Below are 22,682 nucleotides of genomic sequence, written 5' to 3'. Positions count from 1 at the left end.
AAACGACGTAAAAACGTAACATTTAAAAATTTGCATATTCTGCCATGGGAGAACGTAGCGAGACATCTCTGGACGCGATTGGAGTCTCTGACTGGGATCGGAGCATGCGCGTCCAAATGAGGTGGCAGTCCGCATGAGGACAGGATGGAGATCGCGTTGCAAAATTCGACGACTGAGGAGCAGCAATATGTTATCCGATTTCTGACAGCGGAAGGTGAGAAACCAGCAGCTATTCATCGCCGGATGGTGACAGTTTATGGTGAGAAATGTGTCTCTGACAAGTCTGTCAGAAAATGGAGTGCCCGCTTTCGTGCAGGCCGTGAGAGTGTGGGTGATGACCCGAGACCAGGCCAGGCAAACACTGTCATTATGAGCGATCTCATCGACAAGGTGGATGACCTAGTGAGAAGTGATCGGCGTGTCACATTGCGAAGATTGGCGGTGAAGGTGGATGTCAGCTATGTAACCGTGTGGACAATTGTTCACGACAGGTTGCGATGTCGGAAGGTGTGTGCCGCTTGGGCTCCGAAGCAGCTCCCCGACCAGCAAAAGGAACTGCGTATGGGGCTTACTGCAACATCTGTTTCGGTATCAGGAAGACCCCACTTTCATGGAGCGGATTGTCACAGGTGATGAGACCTTGTGCCATCACCACGAGCCAGAGACAAAGCGGAACAGCATACAGTGGAAGCAAGCGTCGTCACCTCCCTCTAAAAAGTTAAAAGCTGTGCCGTCAGCAGGCAAGGTGTTGCTAACCGTCTTTTTCGACGTTCAAGGTCGCTAGTTGTGGAATTCCTCGAGCACAGAAAAACCATTAACTCTGATGTGTACTGTGAGACACTCCGACGCCTACGCAGGTCCATCAAGAACAAAAGACCGGGGCTGCTCACAGAGGGTGTGGTTCTGCTCCATGATAACGCGCGTCCACACGTCTCCAGAGTCATACACATGGAACTGGCCAATTTCAAGTGGACCCTCCATCCTACAGTCCGGACATGTCGCCCTGCGATTTCCATGTGTTTGGTCCACTGAAGAAACACTTGAAAGAGAATCGCTTCAACTCAGACGACGTACTCAAGGACGCTGTGAAGGACTGGGTCTCGTCACTGCCACAGGAATTCTGGGAACAAGGAATCCTGCGGCTTGTTCATCAGTGGGATCGTTGTGCTCAGGCCTATGGTGTATATTTTGAATAAAGTCTACATTTGTACCCGCCGTGTCGTTTCGTACCTTTTCATTTGATCCCCCCTTGTAAATAATGAAAAATCTGCATAAATGTATGTATATTTCTCGCATTGTGATAAAACAACGGTACATGGAGCCATCGAATTTTGAACGACGTAATCATACTGCGAATATGGGCATGTAGAAGCCCAAATTTGAAATTTCGAATTTGTTTTATTATCGATCTCATATTTTGCGAAACTTAACGAATGTTTGATTTACAAACTCAAGGATTTCGAAGCGAGCCATGACAACGTTGTACAGAAAAAAATATTATCTCCAGCTCATGAGACTGTGTATCGGAAATTCTAATGATAGGCTCAATTTAAAATTATTTTGCGATATTGCTCTTGAACTGAATTTTATGGTTTAAGTGCGAAGAACATGAAATTTTATACATAAAGGTAACACACAAAATGTTAAAAGAAACGCTCCTTTGGACGTAATTTAAAACAGGAAACCTTTCAGATTTTCTTTTTTGTTAGTGTTTTATTCTTCACACATATGCTTTTATATTATTTTACACTTAAAGATCATTATATCTTCTCCTGACTTTTCAATTTAGTTCTGCTAAAACCAAATAATCAACAAATGTAAATAACGCTAAAGTAAATCAGATGAAAATCTTTTCTTGGTTTCCTACCTGAAGACAAACACACATTCCTGAATTATATAGAAGGAAAAATAAGAATTGAAAGTAAATCATTAATTTACTTCGAAAGTTTCTTCCTATTTGAAACCTATTTCACGGCCGTTTGCTTCATCAACGATTATTTCAGGTGGCTTAAAAATATTTTATTTATACTGTCTATTTATTTATACTTTATTTATAGTACAATGTTTGCCAGATCTCATATATGTAGTTTCACACACTAATACTGTATGAAATGTGATCAATAGCGATACAAACAAAGATAATTTCAACACAAGTATTAAACTTTATGTTTATTTTTGTTTTTTATAGGAGGTGATTAACAGCCGAGTTGCTGATGACAAATCTAAGGATTACGTTGCTTTTGAACCTATTATGGGAACTGGTTTAGTTACCAGGTTAATTTCATATTACTTGATAAACCTGATTATACCAATACATCATGTAAACTCTTAAAACTGATATAAATATATTATATGCAAGGGATTTCATTTTCCCTGAAATACGTACGATAGATGTATCATCATTAAGACAATAATTTCGTCTTTTGCCTTTGTTTTTACAAAATAACATTTTAAATGCACACCGAATTCACTTGCTGGAGTAAATAGGTTCTTGATAAAGTAAGATAAATATCAGCTGCAGAAAGAAATGAGAAACGTATAATACCAACTCATTAAAATAATAAACAAATCGTTAATTATAATAATATTATTTAACTTAATGACCATTTATTAAATTTTAATTATATTAAAGCACCTAAGCTATAAAATCTGCTATGGGTTCTGTTTATTGGACATTAAATGAATGGCACCAAAATTAGAAGTTTCTTTTTTTTATATTTCTTTAAGAAATTCAACTTCTTTTTTTAAATATTTCTTTAGTAAATTCAACTACTCAAAGTTCATATAAATCAAATTGTAAATATATAAAAATTAAATATCCATTCATAAACATCAAATAATAATCTGATAACATACTAGTTCAATTAAAAATAAGTATTAAAACAGTTACAAGTCGTCTAATTCTAGCAACCATATTCCAAGGACGAAAATTCGAAAGCGTGTGGCCAATGCAGGGCAAGGAATTGACGTACATTAATTACGAGAAACGTGAATGTAAACAGGTTCCAAATAACTTAGCTATATCAATAAAGTATCGATAAGGTGTTACATCTGTTTGTGAATTGTCACCATCAGAATATCTAACAATTAAATAAACAGAATTTAAAAACTTTTAAATTTATTCTACTTCCCCTCTTGTGAGTGCTTAAATTAAAATAATCAAATGCAAATTTACAAGTCAATCTGGACTTGGTTTCAGATTCAAAGCTTCATTTCACGAAGGGTATAATTTCAACAGTTTTAATCTAAATTGACTAGAAATCACAAGATTACTTAGACCGCGACAGAATTTCAAAAGCATACTTACGAAAACAGGACGTTACTCAATCTGCAAAACTCACAGCGTGACCAGCATTATTGTCGCCAACATGCGACATTTTCTTCAGTCGACAGGGCAGTGGAACACATTGCCAAATGTTCACTTACTCCAACTTCCGCTGCATGCCGAGATTAGTATGAAAAGTTCGTGCTGTGTTCCGGCTGTCAGAACTTCGTGTGCCATAAAAGGGCGCTTCAAGTGGAATGAGTGCAGCACAGTAACTCCAGGAGGACAGGATCGAAGGGGGCGTAACCATTTTGCCACTTAGACATGGCTATCACATTGCATAGGCTGCATAGCATTTCAAAGTTTGATGCTGCAAATGCCATTTTTATGCATTTGAGAGATTAAAAATATCATAAATAGTAATTTTACATAATACAAATTAAGTCTTAATGCATTGATATTAGAATGCACTATTCTAAGTCTAGGGTAAATGGCAGAACAATTCACAGTAATTGAGATGAAGTAGTCACATGATGCTTGAAGGCGGTCGTTCAGTAGTGAAACAACAATAACAAAAAAAAAAAAAAAAAAAAAAAAAAAGAATAATTTTATATGAATAAAGCAGAATGATGATAGTAGAAGAATTCATATACACATTTAGCGCACAAAGTTCAGCAACTGTCTGCATAGTACAATTTACATGGCGAAAGAGTTATGTGCGGTGGTCACTCAACCACGTCGGAGCTCAGCAAGTTGCTGCTTTATTTTTGAGTAAGTCGTAAATAGATATTTTAGAATGAGAAATTGAAATTTAAGTGGGAAAGTTCTGATTAGTACTTAACAGGAAAGTAGCATACGGCCTGAGATATTTATCTTCACTTAAAACTTCGCAGTGAAGTGTATTTAAAGTAATTTAAGTGCTCGCAATCCTGTGCATGAGTGAAGAATTATTTGTTAATTTTGCGGAGTACATCTTTTACAAGTTAAATCCTCAAGTCTTGGTGGAAGAGATTATTCCGTACGTAAAAATGAGAATTGGTGATAATACGTAGGAATCTATTTTGCAGAACTTGCAGTTTATGTAGGTCCGAATCAGCGGCTGCTGCCCACGCCGGAGAATCATAAGTCATAATAGGTCGGATAATAGCTAAGTAAATCAGTCTCTTTTTTGCAAAATTCAATTTTGAATATTTGCCTATGATAGAATAGAGGCATTATTTAAGAATCTACATGGCCTTATTTCTGACATTTAAAATGTGAGGAGATCATGTAAGTTTATGATTGAGCATCACGCCTAAGTATTCGGCCTCCTTAACAACCGGTACAGGTTCACTGAAGAGTAACAAATGCGTCTTAACTGATGCATTCCGTTTTCTTCTTTATATAAGAGCTGGGATTTCTGGGCATTTATACACACTTTCCAGAGCTTGCACTAGTCTTCAAAGGAGGGGATATGTTGCTGAAGTTTTTGAATAGCAAAACTGATGTTAGCAGACTTTACTGCCAAGGCAGTATCGTCTGCGTAGTATGCCAACATAGAATTGTAATAATCAAATTTTGGAAAGTCGGAAACATAAAATATTGTTACGATTTTTTCTTTTCTGACACCAGTTGTTATGTTATTTCCTTTCTTCCCGTTCGTACGGGGTTCGTGAGGATTTGGAGTGATTAATGCCAATACTACTTGATGAAGTATCGAAACACGCTTTTATTGGCCAGTATTGTCAGGACTCCAAAACACGTTTTACAGTCGTCGATGAGCTACTATAAACACGCTGACACGATCAGCGACACAGCCTTCAGGTTATCAGGCTATCACGGTGGAGACAGCTTTACTGCAAAGCACCAAAGTGCAGCTCCCGAATCTGCTTGGTCGTTCTCGGAACTCCACGTACTCTCGAGACTCTCCAGGCTACATGATTCGCTAGACGAGACACCAACTCGATACTAACTATCTCGCACTCCAGACGAGGCACTCTGACTCGCCCTCTCGACGAGACACACTCTCAATACTCACTGACTGCGGACTAGCAGGGTTTATATAGCTTTCGGCTTGTGTTCGAGAACATTCTGGGCTAAACCGGTAAGAATTCGTTCCAGAAGGTTCTTCATCCGTCCATGGCATAGCGCCAATTTTGTCGCCAAATGGACGATTTCTCGCCAAATGTGGCAACACTGCCTTCCTTTGACATTTTATGGCAACCCTAAAGCTGCTTTGCGGGGAAGCTATCCCACCGCGCCTTGACATTTCGTACCAATATGTAGAGAACAGGTAGAATAACGGAGACCTGCGGGACCCCAGCATTAATTTTTCTGTAGAGAGAGCAAACTCGTAAAATTCTGAACTTTACAGTAAAACTGTTGCCATTCGAATTTACATAAATTCTGAAATGAGTGAACCTAGTAATGGAAAGAGGCAGAAAGAAAAGAAGTGAATTCAAAATTTTCGTTAGTAAAACATAAATAAAGCTTTTATGATTTTAAATACACACAAAAAACAGCAAAATTCAAAAGTACTTTTTTTAGTTTAAATTTTAAATCGTTATGTTAAATTTCATAACAAAACTTACGTAAATTCTTTATTTTTATAAATGGAATTGCTAATTACCTACGGAAAAAACTTTTAATAAACTATAATGCTCAGTCAATAAAAATCGTATTTATGAATTTACAATCGCTTCCCGATATTATCTAGAGGTAGATTAGCCAAGCCTTAACTAATTGAAGTTATTGGCTTATTGCAAAACACCGTCAGCCTAACGCAAATCTACAGAAGATACAAAAATGGAAAGAAAAAAGTCTAGGCTTTAGTAATAATAGCATTTGCAATCATATTATTTGGAATTTGCTTATATCCGCAACACTATGTGAATTAGTTAATTATACGCATTCCAGAATATTAATCTACATACATCGTTAAGCAGAGAAAAATTTTAATTGTTTTGAAAGGAGTTTGGCCTTAATGGCAATGTTCAAGTTCTTTTCTATTTTGTTTCTTTAATATCATTTATAACTTAATTTTTAATGATATTATGGCATTTATAACGTAATTTCTATTGTCTTTCACGAGTTCTTTTGTAATATTTTTCTTTATTGGCATTTATAACTTAATTTCTAATGTCTTCCACGATTTAGAAGATTTTTTTTTTCCATATTCTTTTTATTTTCCAATGCTCATTTAATTTGTGTAATAAAATTAAAATATTTTGCAGATTAAATTGCTTTAAATAGGAAATAAATTTTGAATAGCATTTTCCTATTAAATGGATATAGTATTTTTCTGTTAATTTTAGTATGGGTATTGCTCTTTCCCATGGTTTTTAACTTGCCCTCGCATTCTTCGTTATTTGAGATAAACCTAATGTTGTTCTATCTATAACCCCAGCTAATCGGATGTAATAAGGGGACCGGAAAGTAATGTCCATTCTGCGCATGTCGACAACAACATGCTAAGGGCAGAAGTGGAAGCAAATCCGTCTCGAAGAATCTTAAACAGCCTTGGTCAACCATCAAAGAACACTTAAAGCAGAATGGAAAAATAAGCAAAGCAGGTGTTTCAGTTCCCCATAAACTGTCCGAAAAGAACAAAGTCAACCTATCCATTACATGCAAAGTCATTCTGTAACACGACAATGCAAGACCATACTGTGCACGAACACAAGAAAAATATAGTGACTTGGGGTGGGAGGTACTGCCTCACGCCCGATATCATATTCGCCCGACATCGCACCCTCGGATTTCCATTTATTCCGATCCCTACAACATGTTCTTAGTGACAGAAAATTTGAAAATTTGGATGATGTCCAAAACGCCATTTCGAGATATTTTACTCAAAAACCAATTGACTTTTATCGGTCTGGGATTGAAATCGGCATACTAGATGGCAAAAGGTTGCTGATAACGAGGGTGATTAAATTATTGATTAAAAATAAAAACTTGTTACAAATTTATTTGTTTGAATTTAATTAATCTTCTTTGTCTTTTCTTTTCTTCCTTTTTTGTATGAATGTATTAAGTAATTTGAATATATTTAAGGATTATTAGATTAAGAATTATTCTAAAGTATTAAAATTATAGAATTCTAAGATAAAATCACAGAAAAGCATTTATTACATCATTTATTAATAACGAACAACATTGAAACCCTCATTAGTTTACACAGCAGTTGCAAAATATTTATTCAATAATGCTGTAATATAGGGCGCATTTTGTAAACTGATTTAGAAAGTTCGTTTAAATACTCATGTCATAAGAGAAAGTGAAATCTGTGATTAAAACTGATATATCCGAAGGCTGATTTATTTTGTTCATTACTTTCAGCAATGGCAAAAAATGGCGAAATAGAAGAAAATTAATTCAACCATGCGTTCATATGAGAAACTTGAGCAAACTAATTCCCATATTCAATGAATATTCGCTGGTGCTTGTGGGAAAACTGAAGGAAAAAGTAAACGAACCATGGATTCACGCTGAAGATATGATCATTGCCTGTGCAGTGGATATTATCTTTCGTAAGTACTCCTTAATACATGAATAAGAAATTCAGTTTCAATGAATAATATGAATTTATGACAAGGTTTAATACTTGCATAATCAGTTTAAAAGTAATATAAGTAAACTCTTTCTGTTTATATGAAGGGTAAATAAGATTTCCAGGAATGCAGTCTTTTGAGGATCTAGATTTTTACCTCCTGGATTTAGATAGTTATCAAGCCCTAACGCAAATTTCAGATATTAGTTTACAAATGTGATGCTACTAATTTCTGTCAGTAAAAATAGAATACAAAAGTACCCTATAAAAAGGTAAAAATGTCGTGAATTTTAACTTTAACTTTATAAAGTTGAAATTTACGATATTCAGCTTGAGAATTAAATGTTCAAAGGACGTAATTACATAGAAAAGTGTCAAGAAAAGTGAACGCCACATCGGTTTACGTCGACGAAACATGGATCGACAGTAACTTAACGTTCAAGAAATATAGGCAAGATGACACTATTATGGGAACGCAAATGTATGCTAATTCAAAATGTAGACTGATTGTTGTGCATGCTGGTTGTTCCACACGATTTGTTCCAGGTGCTCAACTTGTATGCAAAGCATCAGCTCAAAGCGGGGCTTACAATGTAGAAATGAACTATGAAAATTTTTTAAAAAAATGGATATTGGGAAAGCTTCCTTCAAATTTACAACGCCAAACTGTAGTAAATTTGAAAAATTTATTGCATAAAGCTTTGGACAGAGTCTTTTCTGAAGAATGACAAGCGCACTATAACCACGTAGAAAAACTTGAACATTCTTATTGGAACAAAGACGACCTAAAAGAGTTTGGTGGGTGAATCAATGATTCAGACTGTCAGCAGAGATTCCGATTCTGATTCAGATGAAAAGGAATTTTGTGTCAGTGATTTAGACGATTATTCAGATATTACACCCCTATGAACGCCTTTAATGTTCAGTTATTTCCGCCAAAGTAGATAAAATTACTAAACTAAGTAAGGCTGCATGCTAGTTGTTCGATTTGGCTCCAGTTCCGGTGAACGAGAGAGCTGCATGGGCGTTTTTATCCCGTGTGTAATGTGGATACTAGCCGTGTTCCCTTAGAATCTCTTCCCCGAAAGCATCCCTTTCTTCAGCTGATAGCACTCGCATGTTGCCCATAATCTGGTAAACAAAATCAGATCTTTCAATTGTTAGGAGAGGCTTGGTGAGAAGAAATATTCAAATTGTGGCAGCCGAGAACTTCATGGATAATATTTCTAGATTTAGTAATTCCTTTGCCAAAATACAAATGAAACATTAACAAACGTGGGCAACAATGAGCCTTTGGCAGAAGCGAAAACTTCTTTGTAGATAATAAGGAACACTCTATTATTGCTTTATCTTCCATTATTATGTTCTTGGGACTCACAAGCCATGCCATGCTTTGCGTAAAAATGAATTTTTAATTTCCAGTGAAAATTAAAGAAGTTTCATTTTATGATAAAAATATTAATAGGAAATTAGGTTAATGCAACAAAACTAACTGTAACTATAAAATCCAAATTTTGTAGAATTATACAAATCTAAATCGCATTTTAAATATTTTAATTTAAACAGAAAAATCTTCTGTTAAATTAAAATTTAAACAGAAGTTTATGAAATAAAGAAAATAACCAAATGTCATTCAAAAAATAAAGAAATTACTTTGAATATTAATAGGGGTGTCGCTAGCGGGGAGAAAAACTTTCCATTTCCTTTCCAAGAAGATGCTTTTTGAAATTTTTCACTATATCGACAAGTTATACAAGAGCAGCATGGGAATTTGTTTTCTTCGCATGTAATCGAAGAGCTGAGAGGACAATGAACACGCAATAGGTACCTGGGACTATTTTGCTTTACGTGCTGTTTTCTTGTGTATGCAGAAAACAAAATTGATATTAACCCATACCTGATTTTGAAGAACTCACAAAGAGAAAGATCTGCAGCAAATGTTATTGGTGTCTGGCTGACAACTTTTGGATCAATAAATTCGAAGATTTAAAACACGATCGCTCCTCCAACACCATTCAGGCAAACCATAGCCAAAGATAAAGGTTACGTCCGATTTGTTAGAGAACATTTCTTTAGGTCATTAAATAGATCACTTCCCACTTCAGTGCATCTATCAAAGACAGACAAAGCAATTCAGTGGTCTCTGTTAACCCTCCTACTGATACTGATCTAGTTTCCTAAAAAACGTTTGCACGAAAAGACGTGTTTTATAACTTTGAATATTCCAGTTTGACAGTAAGGTTTTGGTATTTTTTAATATATAGAAGACAAAAAATATTAAGCTTTTCTTAGTGTAATCTTTTTACCCCACCTTGTAAAGGAGATAAAAATTAATTTTTTATACACTGCCAGCCATTTATTAAACTTACTGATTAATAAACTCAGTCGTTTATTGCTTTGAAATTTCCAGGAACTGAAACGAATATATGCTAACCAACAGAAAAACCTCCGTTTACTAAAATCATCTCCATCGCCCATAAAACTCTGGCGAAAGTCTGATTATTCAGAGCCGGAATTATTTCCAAGAAAGGATTAATGGGCTAGAGATTAAGTATTTTAAGGGAATGAAAGATTTAATGATGACTGATCACGTGAAAAGGCGAGTAACGGGAAAAATAAGGTAGCATACTCTTGATTAGTAGAAAAGATCGATGAAACTGAGCACTTTTAGATTAAGCTGTCAAAAAACGACTGGAACAATTCAAACAGCTTCATGCGGAGAAACTTGCCGTTTCAGTCACTTCCAACAGAAAATATATTACTGTATGTTTTCATGCGACTCGGGAGAATTAAATTGTCTTGATTTTGTCCTACTAGGTAGAATCAGGTAAGAAAGAGAATCAAACTTTTCGTAGCTATGACGTAAAAAACCTCGAAGTCTATAGTTGATGTTAATCTATTTACATTAACTGCCAAAATAGAAGCTGTAGTAGCGTCACCAATGCAGGTTAAAGATGGATTTTCAATAATTTTGGTGAATTAAAAAATTGTAAATATCAGGTAAGGAGAAAATGTATTCGAAGAAATAGTGCACAGAGAAATTCAAATTTTGGTAACACGTGGGGATTTATTTACGAGTCACGTAGGAATTGAAAGAAATTCCTGTTTCAGAGAGAAGGAGATAATCTCTTTGCAAATTATCGAAATGGTCCTTAATGATGGATTACATGCATCCAGTTCTGGTAACATAAGCCGTCTTAAAGAAACTTGTAAGCGTCTGGTGTTAAGCTCAAGAGCATATGGAGCTCTGTCGGAAGCTGCACTATTCTAGAAAATAAAAAAGTTGAAAACACATTGCTTAGGTTGGCAAAAGGTAGATGCGGGGAAGAATAATGAATACAATAAATAACCAAGAAGTGACAAAGGCAAATTAGCTACATAGGTTCTGTCTTACTTCGATAAGAAGGAATAATCATCAGGTCGTGGGGGGACAAAATAGCCTCATTCTAAAAAAGTGACGAGACCTTTTACGAGGTGTGGGAAATGGCTGAAAAGCATCAAAATTTTATAGAATATATGAAAGTGTTCTGCCACATTCGGAATAAATTATATGCGGAGAGAATATACAGTAAGTCGTGCTTCCAACCTGTAAAACAAAGTGTGTTTTTAAAGTGATCCGCGAGATCCCTCACGCTGATTGCTCTTAAGAACAAAAGGCTACACAACAAATGAAGTATTTCTACATTTGGCTTACTATCAGACAAGATATGAAGAAATTTTGAAACGGCTTTATGCCAGTGAATTAAGAAGTGGTGTATCATATAAAGATCGAATACACATCTACCCAGTTGTAAGACCGTATGCATCCTTTGAAGTATAGAGGCCATTGTTACATGTTAAGTGGATCGTTACATGATATAAAGTCTCGGTTTATGTCTTTATTTCATGTTACGATATATTTATATCATTACATGATATAAAGTGTCGGTAAATTTGTGCACTGAATGGCCTGAAACTATTACTGTCAAGGGCAGTATCGCCAAAACTACTTAAGGTGTTATCTTGAAACCGTTATAGTACAACGGGTATGTCGCCATTCAAACTAATTTAAGAACATATTGTTACGAAATATACAGGCGCGGTAAGATGGCTTCCCCACAAAGCAGTTTTAGGGTTGCCATAAAATGGCAAAAGAAGGCAGAGTGTCCACATTTGGCGAGAAATCGCGAATTGGCGACAAAATTGGCGATATACCATGGACGGTTGGAGAACCTTCTGAAACGAATTCTTACTGGTTTAGCCCAGAATGTTCTCGAACACAAGCCGAAAGCTATATAAACCTTGCTGGTCCGCAGTCAATTTAGTTTACCTCGTCTAGAACGCGAGTTAGTCAGTATCGAGTTGGTGTCTCGTCTAGCGAGTCAATCCCTGCGGAGTCGATCGAGTTGACAGCCGGGCAGCGAGTGCCAAGTGGGTCGTCAAGTTCACTGAAAGAGTCTCTTAATGTATCGCGGTTAGTGCATCGTCGATAGAGCGTATTTAGCTCCGGGAACGACTGAACCGAAGAGTAGGGAACCGTGCTCTGTGTGTCGTCGAGTGCATCGCAAGTTGTAGCGTGGAGAGTACGTGAAGTTCCGAGAACGACCAAGCAGAGTCGGAAGTTGTACTCTGTTGCTTTGCAGTGAAGCTGTCTCCACCGTAATAGCCTGATAACCTGAAGGCTGTGTAACTGATTGTTCCAGCGTGTTTAAAGTACATCTTCGACGACTATAAAAGGGTTTTGGAGCTGTCCTGATACTTATTGGTAAATAAAGTGTGTTTCGATATTCAAGTGCTGTCGTCATTAAATCCAAATCCGCACGAACCCCTTAAACGTAACAGAAGTAAAAAAAAAGCAACAATATACATCCTGGATTTTTATCACTTCTGAAAGTAGCATGTACCAGAATCCAAAAATTCCTTCTACAATCTCTTATTCCATAGAAAATTATCTTCAAAGATTAATCCAAAAGCTGAAATGGGCTCTCCATCTGAAAGTTCTGAAATATCTCAGCCAAACTATGTATCCATTAATTATGAACCATTATGAGGCGAAAATTAAATAATTGCGGGAAGAAGCACATCTCAACATGGAATACGGAATGGAGAAGGAGAAAAATTTATTTTTTGGTTCTTAAAATTTACCTTATTTCATATACCTGTTAAAGATAAATGCAGAAGTTATTCTATGTTAGTGTGTGTGAAAATACGTTGCATGACGCAATAGAGGAAAGTTACAAAATTCAACACACGAATTATTCAAGCAGTTTCTCATATTATCACTGTCCCGATCGCAAATGTTTTCTCAAAATTCGATTGGTAAATTATTTAAAAATCGTTTACAGTTATTATTATTAAACGGCATCTTGCAATTTCCTTAAGAATAACTAAAAACATGCTTATTAATTAATAATTTACATTTTTCCAGGATCGAGCTTTTATACAATCTAAAATTTATTTAATTATTCTTGATTCTTAAACTCTTAATTAATAAAATTTCAACACCTATTTTATAATTATTTTATTGCGTATTCTAAAGCTATTCCATATACATTTCAGGTACTGCAATGGGAATTCGGGTTGGTGCTCAAGAGAGATTTCATGAAATTTCTGAAATTCTCGTAGTTGGAGAAGAGTGAGTAACTTCTTCGTTTAGAGTCTATTTTAAGTAATTTAAGTAAATTTAACTGATTTATGTACATAAACAAATTTTTTGTATTAAATCTGGAATTGGATATGTGTAAGACCATAACAAGTACTTTTTCTAAACTCTATCAGGACTTCTAAAGTATTTCTTCTAATCCGCTTGGCGAACATGACGTGTCCTGACTAGACAGTGAGTTTGACTACAAAGTCTTATGGAGAGAATAAGAGACGACAAGATGAGAAGGGTTTAATTACCCTTTATTCTCCACGATATTACAGGTGATCCCCCACTTCGGGATATAAAGACCAACCCCTTGTGGTCTGAACGTAAAAATATAAAAAACTACTAACTAACTAAATTTAAATAGGAGGTTAGCAAGTACAATTTGCATAAACATATTCACGCGTTTATTCTGGCCGGAAGTGGAAAACAAGAGATGATAGTAAAGTTTCAAAATAAAATAAACGTTAGTAAAACTTAAGATCCTTACAACTTTTAGCTTCGAATTCACGCAATAATAATAATAATAAAATTAAATAAATGCGCATATTAACTGGGAGAAAAATTTTGGTGGCATTTCTATCTGCTTTATATGTAATATGCCATATTACAAAAAGATAGTAATTATGTGCTTTATTCTTTAACATACGTATAAATCGTTGTTCTTCAGTTTGAATACAGAAGTGCCAGATCCTCGTCCGCCAGATTTGGCGATATTTTGTCTTGCATGTTAAGCATGAGATCTTGGCGAGACTTTGTTTCGTATGACAACCCATTTAACTAAGCGTTTCTGTATGTGAGTGATTTTGTGTTTAGTCGCTACATTCACCTGGATTTTATTTGCTGAATCGCACATGGATGTTATCTGGATGTATTTGCTCAATTTTTATTGTTTTGTTTATATATTGTTTATTTAGTGTGGCTATTTTTATTGTTTATTTAGTGTGGCTGGAATGTCGGTGGGAGATGTTTAGAATCAGTCACGTATTTTGGATGACATTAGGTCCAGATTTTCTAGATAAATATGCTGTTGGTATTATCAATGTTGCATTTGTGCATTGATTTTCCATGCGGATAGAAGTTTTTTTTCCTCCCTAATTTTGTGGAATTTTAGATTTTTTAAATCTGATTTAAGATGTGAGAGGTGTGAATACGAAATGAAACCGAATAGAAGATTTTTTCGCCCTCCTTCTATCCCTTCCAGGAGTCAACCAGCGGCCGAGTGGTAAAGTCGCTGAACACTGGTAGTTCGGTTCGAGTTTCGAATCCCGCAAACAGGATGGTTGCGTGGGCGTATCGTGGGTTTCCTCATGTGTAACGTGTATAAGAGGCAGTTTTCCTTAGAAAGTCTTCCACGAAGGCATTCCTCCCCTTAGGCAGATAGCCTTAGTGTGTTTTACCATAATTAAATAAACCAAACCAAACCATCTATCTCTTCCGGATAGAAGTTTTCTCCTCCCTAATTTTTGTGGGATTTAAGATTTAAGATGTGAGAGGCGTGAATCCAAAATGAAACTTAAGAAGAAAAATAATGTTTCGGATGGAAATGTGTGGGTCTTCAGAAAAATTTTGAATGGGCAATTTACCTTGCCTCCAATTCTGAATTTGATTTTTCTTTGTTCTCTTTTGTTATGATGCTAATGTTTCCGACTTATGATGAATATCGTTAGTTTCACGATCTTTAAAGTCTCAAAAATTGCAAACTTGCATCCAATAGTTCATTTTTGCGTTCTTATTTAAACGCATAATGTTTTCTATTGCAATTGCACTTGTTATATTTTATATCACTTTTTTATATTTTCTATTTGAAAGATTGTGTATTATTTTCAAATTTATGGTTTTTAGTAAAAGTAAATTAGATATTTGCTAATTATTGATGTATGGAATATTAATATGCGCAAAGAAAGTACAGCATCCTTTAGGAAACTGAGAAATAGAAAAATAAGAGCTATATATTATGTTCATTTGCCGTAAAAAATTCTTTTTTATTATTACAGTCATTTCTTAAAATTTTATAAAATAATGAATATTGTCTACTTAATAGTACATAAGGGATTATGAAGTTGTGTAGTAAGAAAATCATTCGTGAAAATGGTAAAATTAAAGGACTCGAAGACGTAAATTTAAATTTAAAAAAATTATTATTATTTGTAGTAATGCCGAAGCCTAAAATGTTTTTGAAAATATTTAAGCTGTTTAAAATACAAGTATTGGAGGCAAGGGGGATGTTGTTTACCGTTTCAATAAATGGCGTAACTGAATTACTCTAACATGATAGTTTAGAATAAGCAATTTATTATACTTATTTTCACCAAATCCAAAACTTAATTGTTAAAAATATAAATTTTGAATGAAGAACTTAATTTAGAGTTATAACTAAATTACTATTGTGACTTTCAGTAGTTTCATTACCTTAGTCCCACCCGTTTATGACAGGTGACAGGTGACGGAGGACGGGGACGCCTGAAGTTTAACAGAGGTTAACAGGCATATGTCCCGCGTCCTCCCCTGGAGTTTATTTAATAGTTATAAGTGTGGATACATGGCCATACAGGGGCAACTGTTTGACATCTGGCATTTGAAGTACATTTGAATTAACATACAGGCACGGTTAAAAAAAAAAAAAAAAAAAAAACACTTAATAGGTTATAACAAAAGAAGAAAATTAAACACCTAAAAATGGTGTTCAATTTTCTTCTGCTCCCTATGCAGTCAGAGATTAGATGGTAGAGCATTAGAGTGCATATGTCAGTGCAAGTAATGCATGTAAGCCATATTACTCTGGTTGACAGAGGTCCTGGCCATATGCTGCAATGGTGGTTATTATTTTGCAGATTTTATTTATGGCCGCTCTGTTTTTGGCTAGGAACTTGTGAAATGCTGAGATATTGGCTGGTATCGGGAAGTGGAACTGTTCCGTGAGTGGGCACTGAAAGATATAATGGTCCGGTGACCCCTCACCCCCGCAAACACAGCGATCCGTGGTTGAGATGGTGCGGCGGTAGAGGTAATCCGGGAAGGGACCATGACCAGTAATGAAGTTGGTAAGGGGAGCGATTGCCATAAGGCGCTCCGTGGTTACTTTTGGCAAGAAGCTATGCGCTCTCCTTCCCGTGTCGCCCTGATCCCATTCTCTTTGCCACCACTGGATAGTGGCATTTCGCAGTTGACTTTTGAGGAAAGATGGTGGTGCTGATACTGATATCGGTCTGGCATTTTGGTTCGAAGCAGCCTCTTTAGCGAGTTCACCCGCTGTCTCATTACCCATGTTACCTGCATGGGCTTTAATCCATACTAGGTCAACATGTGCGTGCCGATTATCTTTTAGGATATGCTGCAGTCGTATGATCAGCGGGGAGGCGTGACTATGTTTGTCAAGAGCAAGCAGTGTCGACATACTGTCTGTATAAAGCTGCACATGTGTGATGTTGTTGAGCGCCACGTATTCAATGGCAGCTGTTATGGCAACTACTTCTGCTTGAAAAATGCTATTATTTGGATTGAGATGCCCTTTCCAATGGTGTGCAGCATGGCCTTGCCTGTAGTATATAAAGGCACTACCTACACCCTCAGCAGTTTTCGAGCCATCTGTGTAGAACGCGTGCATATTAGGGTTTCCTTCTGGTTGACTTCGTGACGGTTTGAGGACAGTGTGAATGCCAAGTCCCTTGTGTGCTGGGTGCGTGTGGAGAGGAGTACATGGATGTTCGTAATTTGCAGGGCTATGTAAGGTGCCTGCAAAGGTTGCGTCTTTCTGTAGATGTATTATTTTAGTATATGTGGCCTCTAGCTCCGCTTGGATATGAAGTGGTATGATGCCTGCCAAGGTGAGTGCTGCATAAGTTGCAGTGGTGCGGTAGGCTCTGCATAAGCCTATGGCGAATGGGCGCTGTAGTGATAGGAGTTGCTTAACCTTGCGTGCGGTCATGGGTTGTGCCCATATAGCTGCCGCATAGAGTGCCACCTTCTCAGCTACAGTTTTATAAAGTACCTTTTGAATGTGGGGATTCCGTCCCCAGTTCCGGCCTTGGAATTGTCGTGATCTCCTGGCAATTGCAGATGTTTTAATCTTTTGTGCCTGGATATGCGGAAGCCAAGTCAGACCTGGGTCCCATATTACCCCAAGGTATCTTAAAGTTTTTACGACTTTAATATTCCGGCCTTGTAGTTTGATACATGGGCTACGTGTTGGATTTGTACCCTTTCTTGGAAAGATGATAGCAGTGGACTTTGTGGTGGATATTTTGAGTTTTAGCTCTTCGCAGAGGTTGGCAAAGATAGTGCATGACTCACTGCCATGGGCTTCAAGCTCAGCGCGTGTGCGGCCTCTGACCAGTAATGCCGCGTCGTCCGCGTATGCAACTAACACAGTATGTTGTGGCCACCTTGCCTCTAAGACTTTATTAAAGGTGAGGTTCCATAGCAGAGGCCCTGCACAGGACCCCTGTGGACATCCTCTCACTTGTGTTATTGAAACAGTACTACTGTTGTTAGAGATCATCAGTTGCCGGTCTGCCAGATGGTTGTCCAGAACTTGAAAGATATTTCTTGGGCATCTTGCCTCTCTGAGGGCCTGCCTGATGGCAGGCCACCAGAGGGTATCGAACGCACTTTGCAAATCTATCGATATAAAAGCCGTCTGGTAGCCCTGCGATTTGTTCTGAATTATGACTTCATGGATTCGCTGCAGGGCATGAATGGTAGAACTGCCTTGTTTGAAGCCAAATTGTCTTGGGCTAATGCTTTGGTATTGATGTAGATGAAATTTTAGCCTGTTGACGATGAGCTTCTCGTAAATCTTTCCCATCGCCGACAGAAGGCAAATTGGCCTAAAGGAACTCGATACTAGGGGGTCTTTATCCTTTTTTAAAAATAATACAACATTGCCTTTTTTGAAAGCTGTGGGGAATATTTTATAATGCAGAAGCTGGTTGTAGTATTTATGGAAGTAGGATGGTCGTGCCTGATATGCAACTTTGATAATTGCGTAATCGAGTCCGTCTGGACCCGGGGCCTTTTTTAGTGGCAGATACCGGAATATATTACGTATCTCCTGTGCAGAAAACTGTATATCGTTCGGTGTGCATGGCGAGCTTGTATCTTCTCTAATTTGCCTCTGTTCTGAAGTATCTGCTTGTGTATCATCTGTGGGAAAGATAGCATTTAAAAGTTCCTTGGCGGTGGAGGCCGCTACGCCCATAGTATGTGGTGCTGTTGTTTGAACTGGTACTTGCGCTGGTTGGAAGATCTTCTGCGTTGCCAGTTTGTGTAAAATTCCATATGGATTACTGTTACTGGTGCAGAAAGATCTCCAGCTGTTAATTTTAGCTTCAAGAATTGCTTTCTTGTAGGCGGCCCTTTCTTGCCGAAAGGCCGTAAGGATGTTGGAAGCTACAATTTCGTTGGTAGCAGATCTGAGGCGGCGGCGCAGAGCTCTGCACCTCTGTTTCACCTCTCTCAGTCTTCCCGTCCACCAGAATATGCCTTGGAGTTTTTTGGCGGTCCTTGTAGGGAGGATCTGCTGACATATTTGTCTGAGTAATGACAGAATGTGGTCTGTGTAATCATCCAGTTCTTGGGGGTTGGTAAGGTCTTCTAGTATGTCTTCTTCTCTGATGAGCAACTCCTGAAAGGCATTCTTCAGTCGTCGTATCTTTCCGCCCGGTAGTTTGAATCTCTGGAGGATATTAATGCTGGCTTCAAGTGTTAGTGTGAAGTGGATGTATCGATGATCTGAGTTACTCTCATCATCTAGAACATCCCATGAGCTAAAGTTGTTGGCAAAATTAGCAGTTGAGAGTGTAAGATCAGGCCATCCTTTATGATAGGTATTGTCATAGGTTGGTTGTGCCCCTTGACTATTATGTAAATGTAGATCGTGACAGGCCATAAAGTCTTCCATGTCTCGCCCTTTAGGCGTTGTGTCTTGGTAGCCCCATATAGTATTATGTGCATTGAAATCTCCTCCAACGACGTGAGGTACTGTTGGGCATTTCTGTTTCACTCGTATAAAGTTGCAAGTCACATCCGTAAGACCTTCCGTGGGCGGGGAGTAGACGGAGGTTAGGAGGAATTGCTGCTCTTCAAAGATGACTAGAATAGTAACGAAGTCTCTTTCTGTGGTTACTACGTATGGAGACCAGGAGGGGTTGCAGCAGACAATGGCTGCCCGTGGTGCTTGTTCTGCATTGGCTTTCTTCTGAAAAATTTTCCATGCCATTGGTAGGCTTGCCACTTGTCCCTCGCGACAATAAGGTTCTTGAATTATCAAGAAATCTAAGTTATATTGAATAGCATGCTGGACTACCTGCGTGGTCGCGCCTACCGCCCGTTGTAAGTTAATTTGTGTGCACTTTATCTGTGCTTGATTAGAATTAGCTTCCGCACTTGAAGTTTCTTGGGTTGGCCCGCGTATCGCTTGTTCTGTTGTCGTGCTGTTCGGCTTTTGTTCATTATTCATAGAGAGTGCTCCTTCTGACGCGTTCGATGTATCGTCCATACGTTGGGCAGTTGGTATCATAGGTCGGATGGTTGCATGGCATTGTGCTGCGCGTTTTATAGTTGACGTCTGAACAGTTGATGCATGTTGGCCTGCTGGCGTGACAGTCCTTAACACTGTGACTTCCAGAGCAGAAGGCACAGTAGATTCTATTGGTGCATGTTTGCTGCAGATGGCCAAACTCCTGGCATCGGAAACATCTTTTTGTGTCGAAGTGCTCAGCAATCCTATGTCCTCTCCACCCAATGAAGAGCCTGGATGACTGGAGGAGGCTTCTAAATGCTGCTGGTTGACATTCAAGTATCCATTTGACGGTGTTTCCTCTGTCCTTGAGTCGGTACATGACTTTGGCTGTTGTTTTGGTGAGGTGGAGTTCTGAGGCGAGTGCATTTTCTATCTCTTCTGGCTGGACGTCAGGAGATACGTTGTGGATAGCCACTCGTGGTAGTCTAGTCAGTGGTTGCTTGATCTTGACTATTACTTGTCCTTGCGTGCTTTGTAAACTAGTAGTGAGCTTGGTCACGTCCTCTTTGGAAACACAGTCTACAGCTAGTCCTCCTTTCTGTAGATTTCTAATGGAGGAGATTTTAACTCCAAGCTTCTGAATAGGGAAATTTTCGTTAAGGACAGCTTTTAGGTCCTTATTACCCTGTGCAGTACCCTCAGAGGGATAAATTAAAACCGTATGTTTTGGCTTCGGTCTGGTTGCTTGCGCGTATGTTTTGACACTGACGACGGTATCGCTAAGCGCTGATGAATCGTTGGGAGCTGTGCCGTGCAATGAACCGCAACAGACTATGGAGGGAGTGTTGGTACAGGCGTCTGCTGCTTCAGGTTTCGGTATGTAATTTGGACCTTCGAGTGCCAAAGTGTGCACTGCGTCTATCAAATCCAGGAGAGATACGTTTACGTCTGAAGGAAGAAGGTATCTGCCTCGTCTTTGTATGGAGGCTGTTTTTCTAAGACTTTCGCAGAGCTTATTGATTTTTATGTGATAGTCTAATTCTGAGCCAGCAAGAGTTGCCGGATCAGAGTCGCAGTTAGAATTGTCGTACTCAGCCACTGAGGTTGATGGCCGTGTCATAGTAGCAATCACTTGCACTATACAGTGCGAGAAACAGTTGTGGACTTGAGATGGCGCACTGAATTTGATGCAAAGAGTAAAATCACATAGAGACACACAGAAGTCGCTTCACAGGTATCACTGTTACACTTAAAGATCACTTATACATTTCACTGTAGTAAAAATTTCACTGTGACACTTACTCTGCTCGTAAATGCACTCACTGAACGTAAATGCACTTGTGCTAATCAGCACTAATCACTAATGCACTTTTTGTGCACTAATTACTTGCACACGTATCACTGTAAGCACTTAATAATCACTTATTCACTTTCACTGTAGTGAAATTTCACTGTGACACTAACTCTAATCAGCACTAATCACTAATGCACTTTTTGTGCACTAATTACTTGCACACGTATCACTGTAAGCACTTAATATCACTTATTCACTTTCACTGTGACACTAACTCTAATCACTAATACACTTTTTGTGCACTAATTACTTGCACACTTATCACTGTAAGCACTTAATAATCACTTATTCACTTTCACTGCAGTAAAATTTCACTGTGACACTAACTCTGCTCGTAATTCACACACACTTGCACTTTAAGTAACGCTAATGCTCTTATTCGAAGAAATTTGTAATGGTCAACAAATTAATTAATGCTAATTAATAAAATAGAATAATAAAAGGTGACCAGAATGCTGTAATAGTACTATTATACATTCACGGAATGAATAATATGCACAGGGATACACACAAATAATATAGTATTACTATTTATGTTTAATTACTGCCTAATTAAAACACGTTGGTAAGCCAATTACCACACGTAAAAGTTTAGAATAAAGTACAGAGAAACTAAATCATAATGCTCTGATTAGAAATGCTACTGTTTATGCATTCCGTAAAAACATATTATCAAATACTGATACAAGAGAATTATACTGGCAATTAATATAATTAATGAGCCAGTTTGAACTGAGGTAAATAAAACAGATTTGTAATGGGAGCTAGAGCCTTCTGTGCAGAGTACAAATTAAATGCACACAATCACAGCAAAATTGTAGCGTTAGAAACTGTAATTAAATTAACATAGCAGTAATAGATATTATTAGATAGCACAAAATGACACAAATTGACATAGTTTGATAATTATACAGTATCCGGTGTTATACCTGAAGCCTATTTTATAATATGAAGTTAATGACTAAAATTAGCCGAGTCTAACCAGTAAGTAATGCGATTCTTAATTAAACTAATTGATTTAATTAGAAACAGGCAATCCTACCTTGGTTGCTAACCTTCTCTGTACTATCTATAAGCAGCCGCGGTAAGCGAATTGACACTTGGCCGCTATTTTCTCTGCTCTTCTTCTGTATAATGAGTTTCTGCAGAAATCGTTCAAATATTGTCACTGTGTAATCCAAGAGATGGACATAAATCAGGTAAACACTGTACGTAAACACAGGCGCGCGAAGGTGAAAATCCTGTCCAAAATAAAGTCACAAAAAATGAAAACTCGGGTTGTAGTCGTCCAAAAAAATTGAAATTTATATCCCTGTAATCCCTGTCACATGAGGAGTCCAAAACTGAAGGTTCCGAAGAGCTACTTCAGTTAGTTGCCTAATTAGCGAAAAGACGAATTAAAACACAGTCCCTTTTGTTGGTCTTCTTTCCCCTTTGTTGATA

At 37.6% G+C, this 22,682-nt stretch overlaps 1 protein-coding gene across 1 annotated transcript in view; it reads left to right on the top strand.

Annotated features, from left to right (window-relative positions):
• LOC118189905 (cytochrome P450 4V2-like) overlaps nt 1–22,682 on the top strand; it is an 82,996-nt gene that overhangs the window by 22,413 nt on the left and 37,901 nt on the right. The window contains exons 3-5 of the mRNA XM_035360617.2: nt 2,189–2,274; nt 7,586–7,776; nt 13,335–13,410. Coding sequence (XP_035216508.2) covers nt 2,189–2,274; nt 7,586–7,776; nt 13,335–13,410 — 353 coding nt within the window. The remainder of the gene's footprint in view (nt 1–2,188; nt 2,275–7,585; nt 7,777–13,334; nt 13,411–22,682) is intronic.

Source organism: Stegodyphus dumicola, chromosome 2 (assembly GCF_044657685.1).
Source record: "Stegodyphus dumicola isolate Sdum_Otavi_A_Nest chromosome 2, ASM4465768v1".
Lineage (NCBI taxonomy): Eukaryota > Metazoa > Arthropoda > Arachnida > Araneae > Eresidae > Stegodyphus > Stegodyphus dumicola.
The sequence above is the reverse complement of the archived record's forward strand: the minus strand, read 5'-3'. Positions and strand labels throughout refer to the sequence as shown.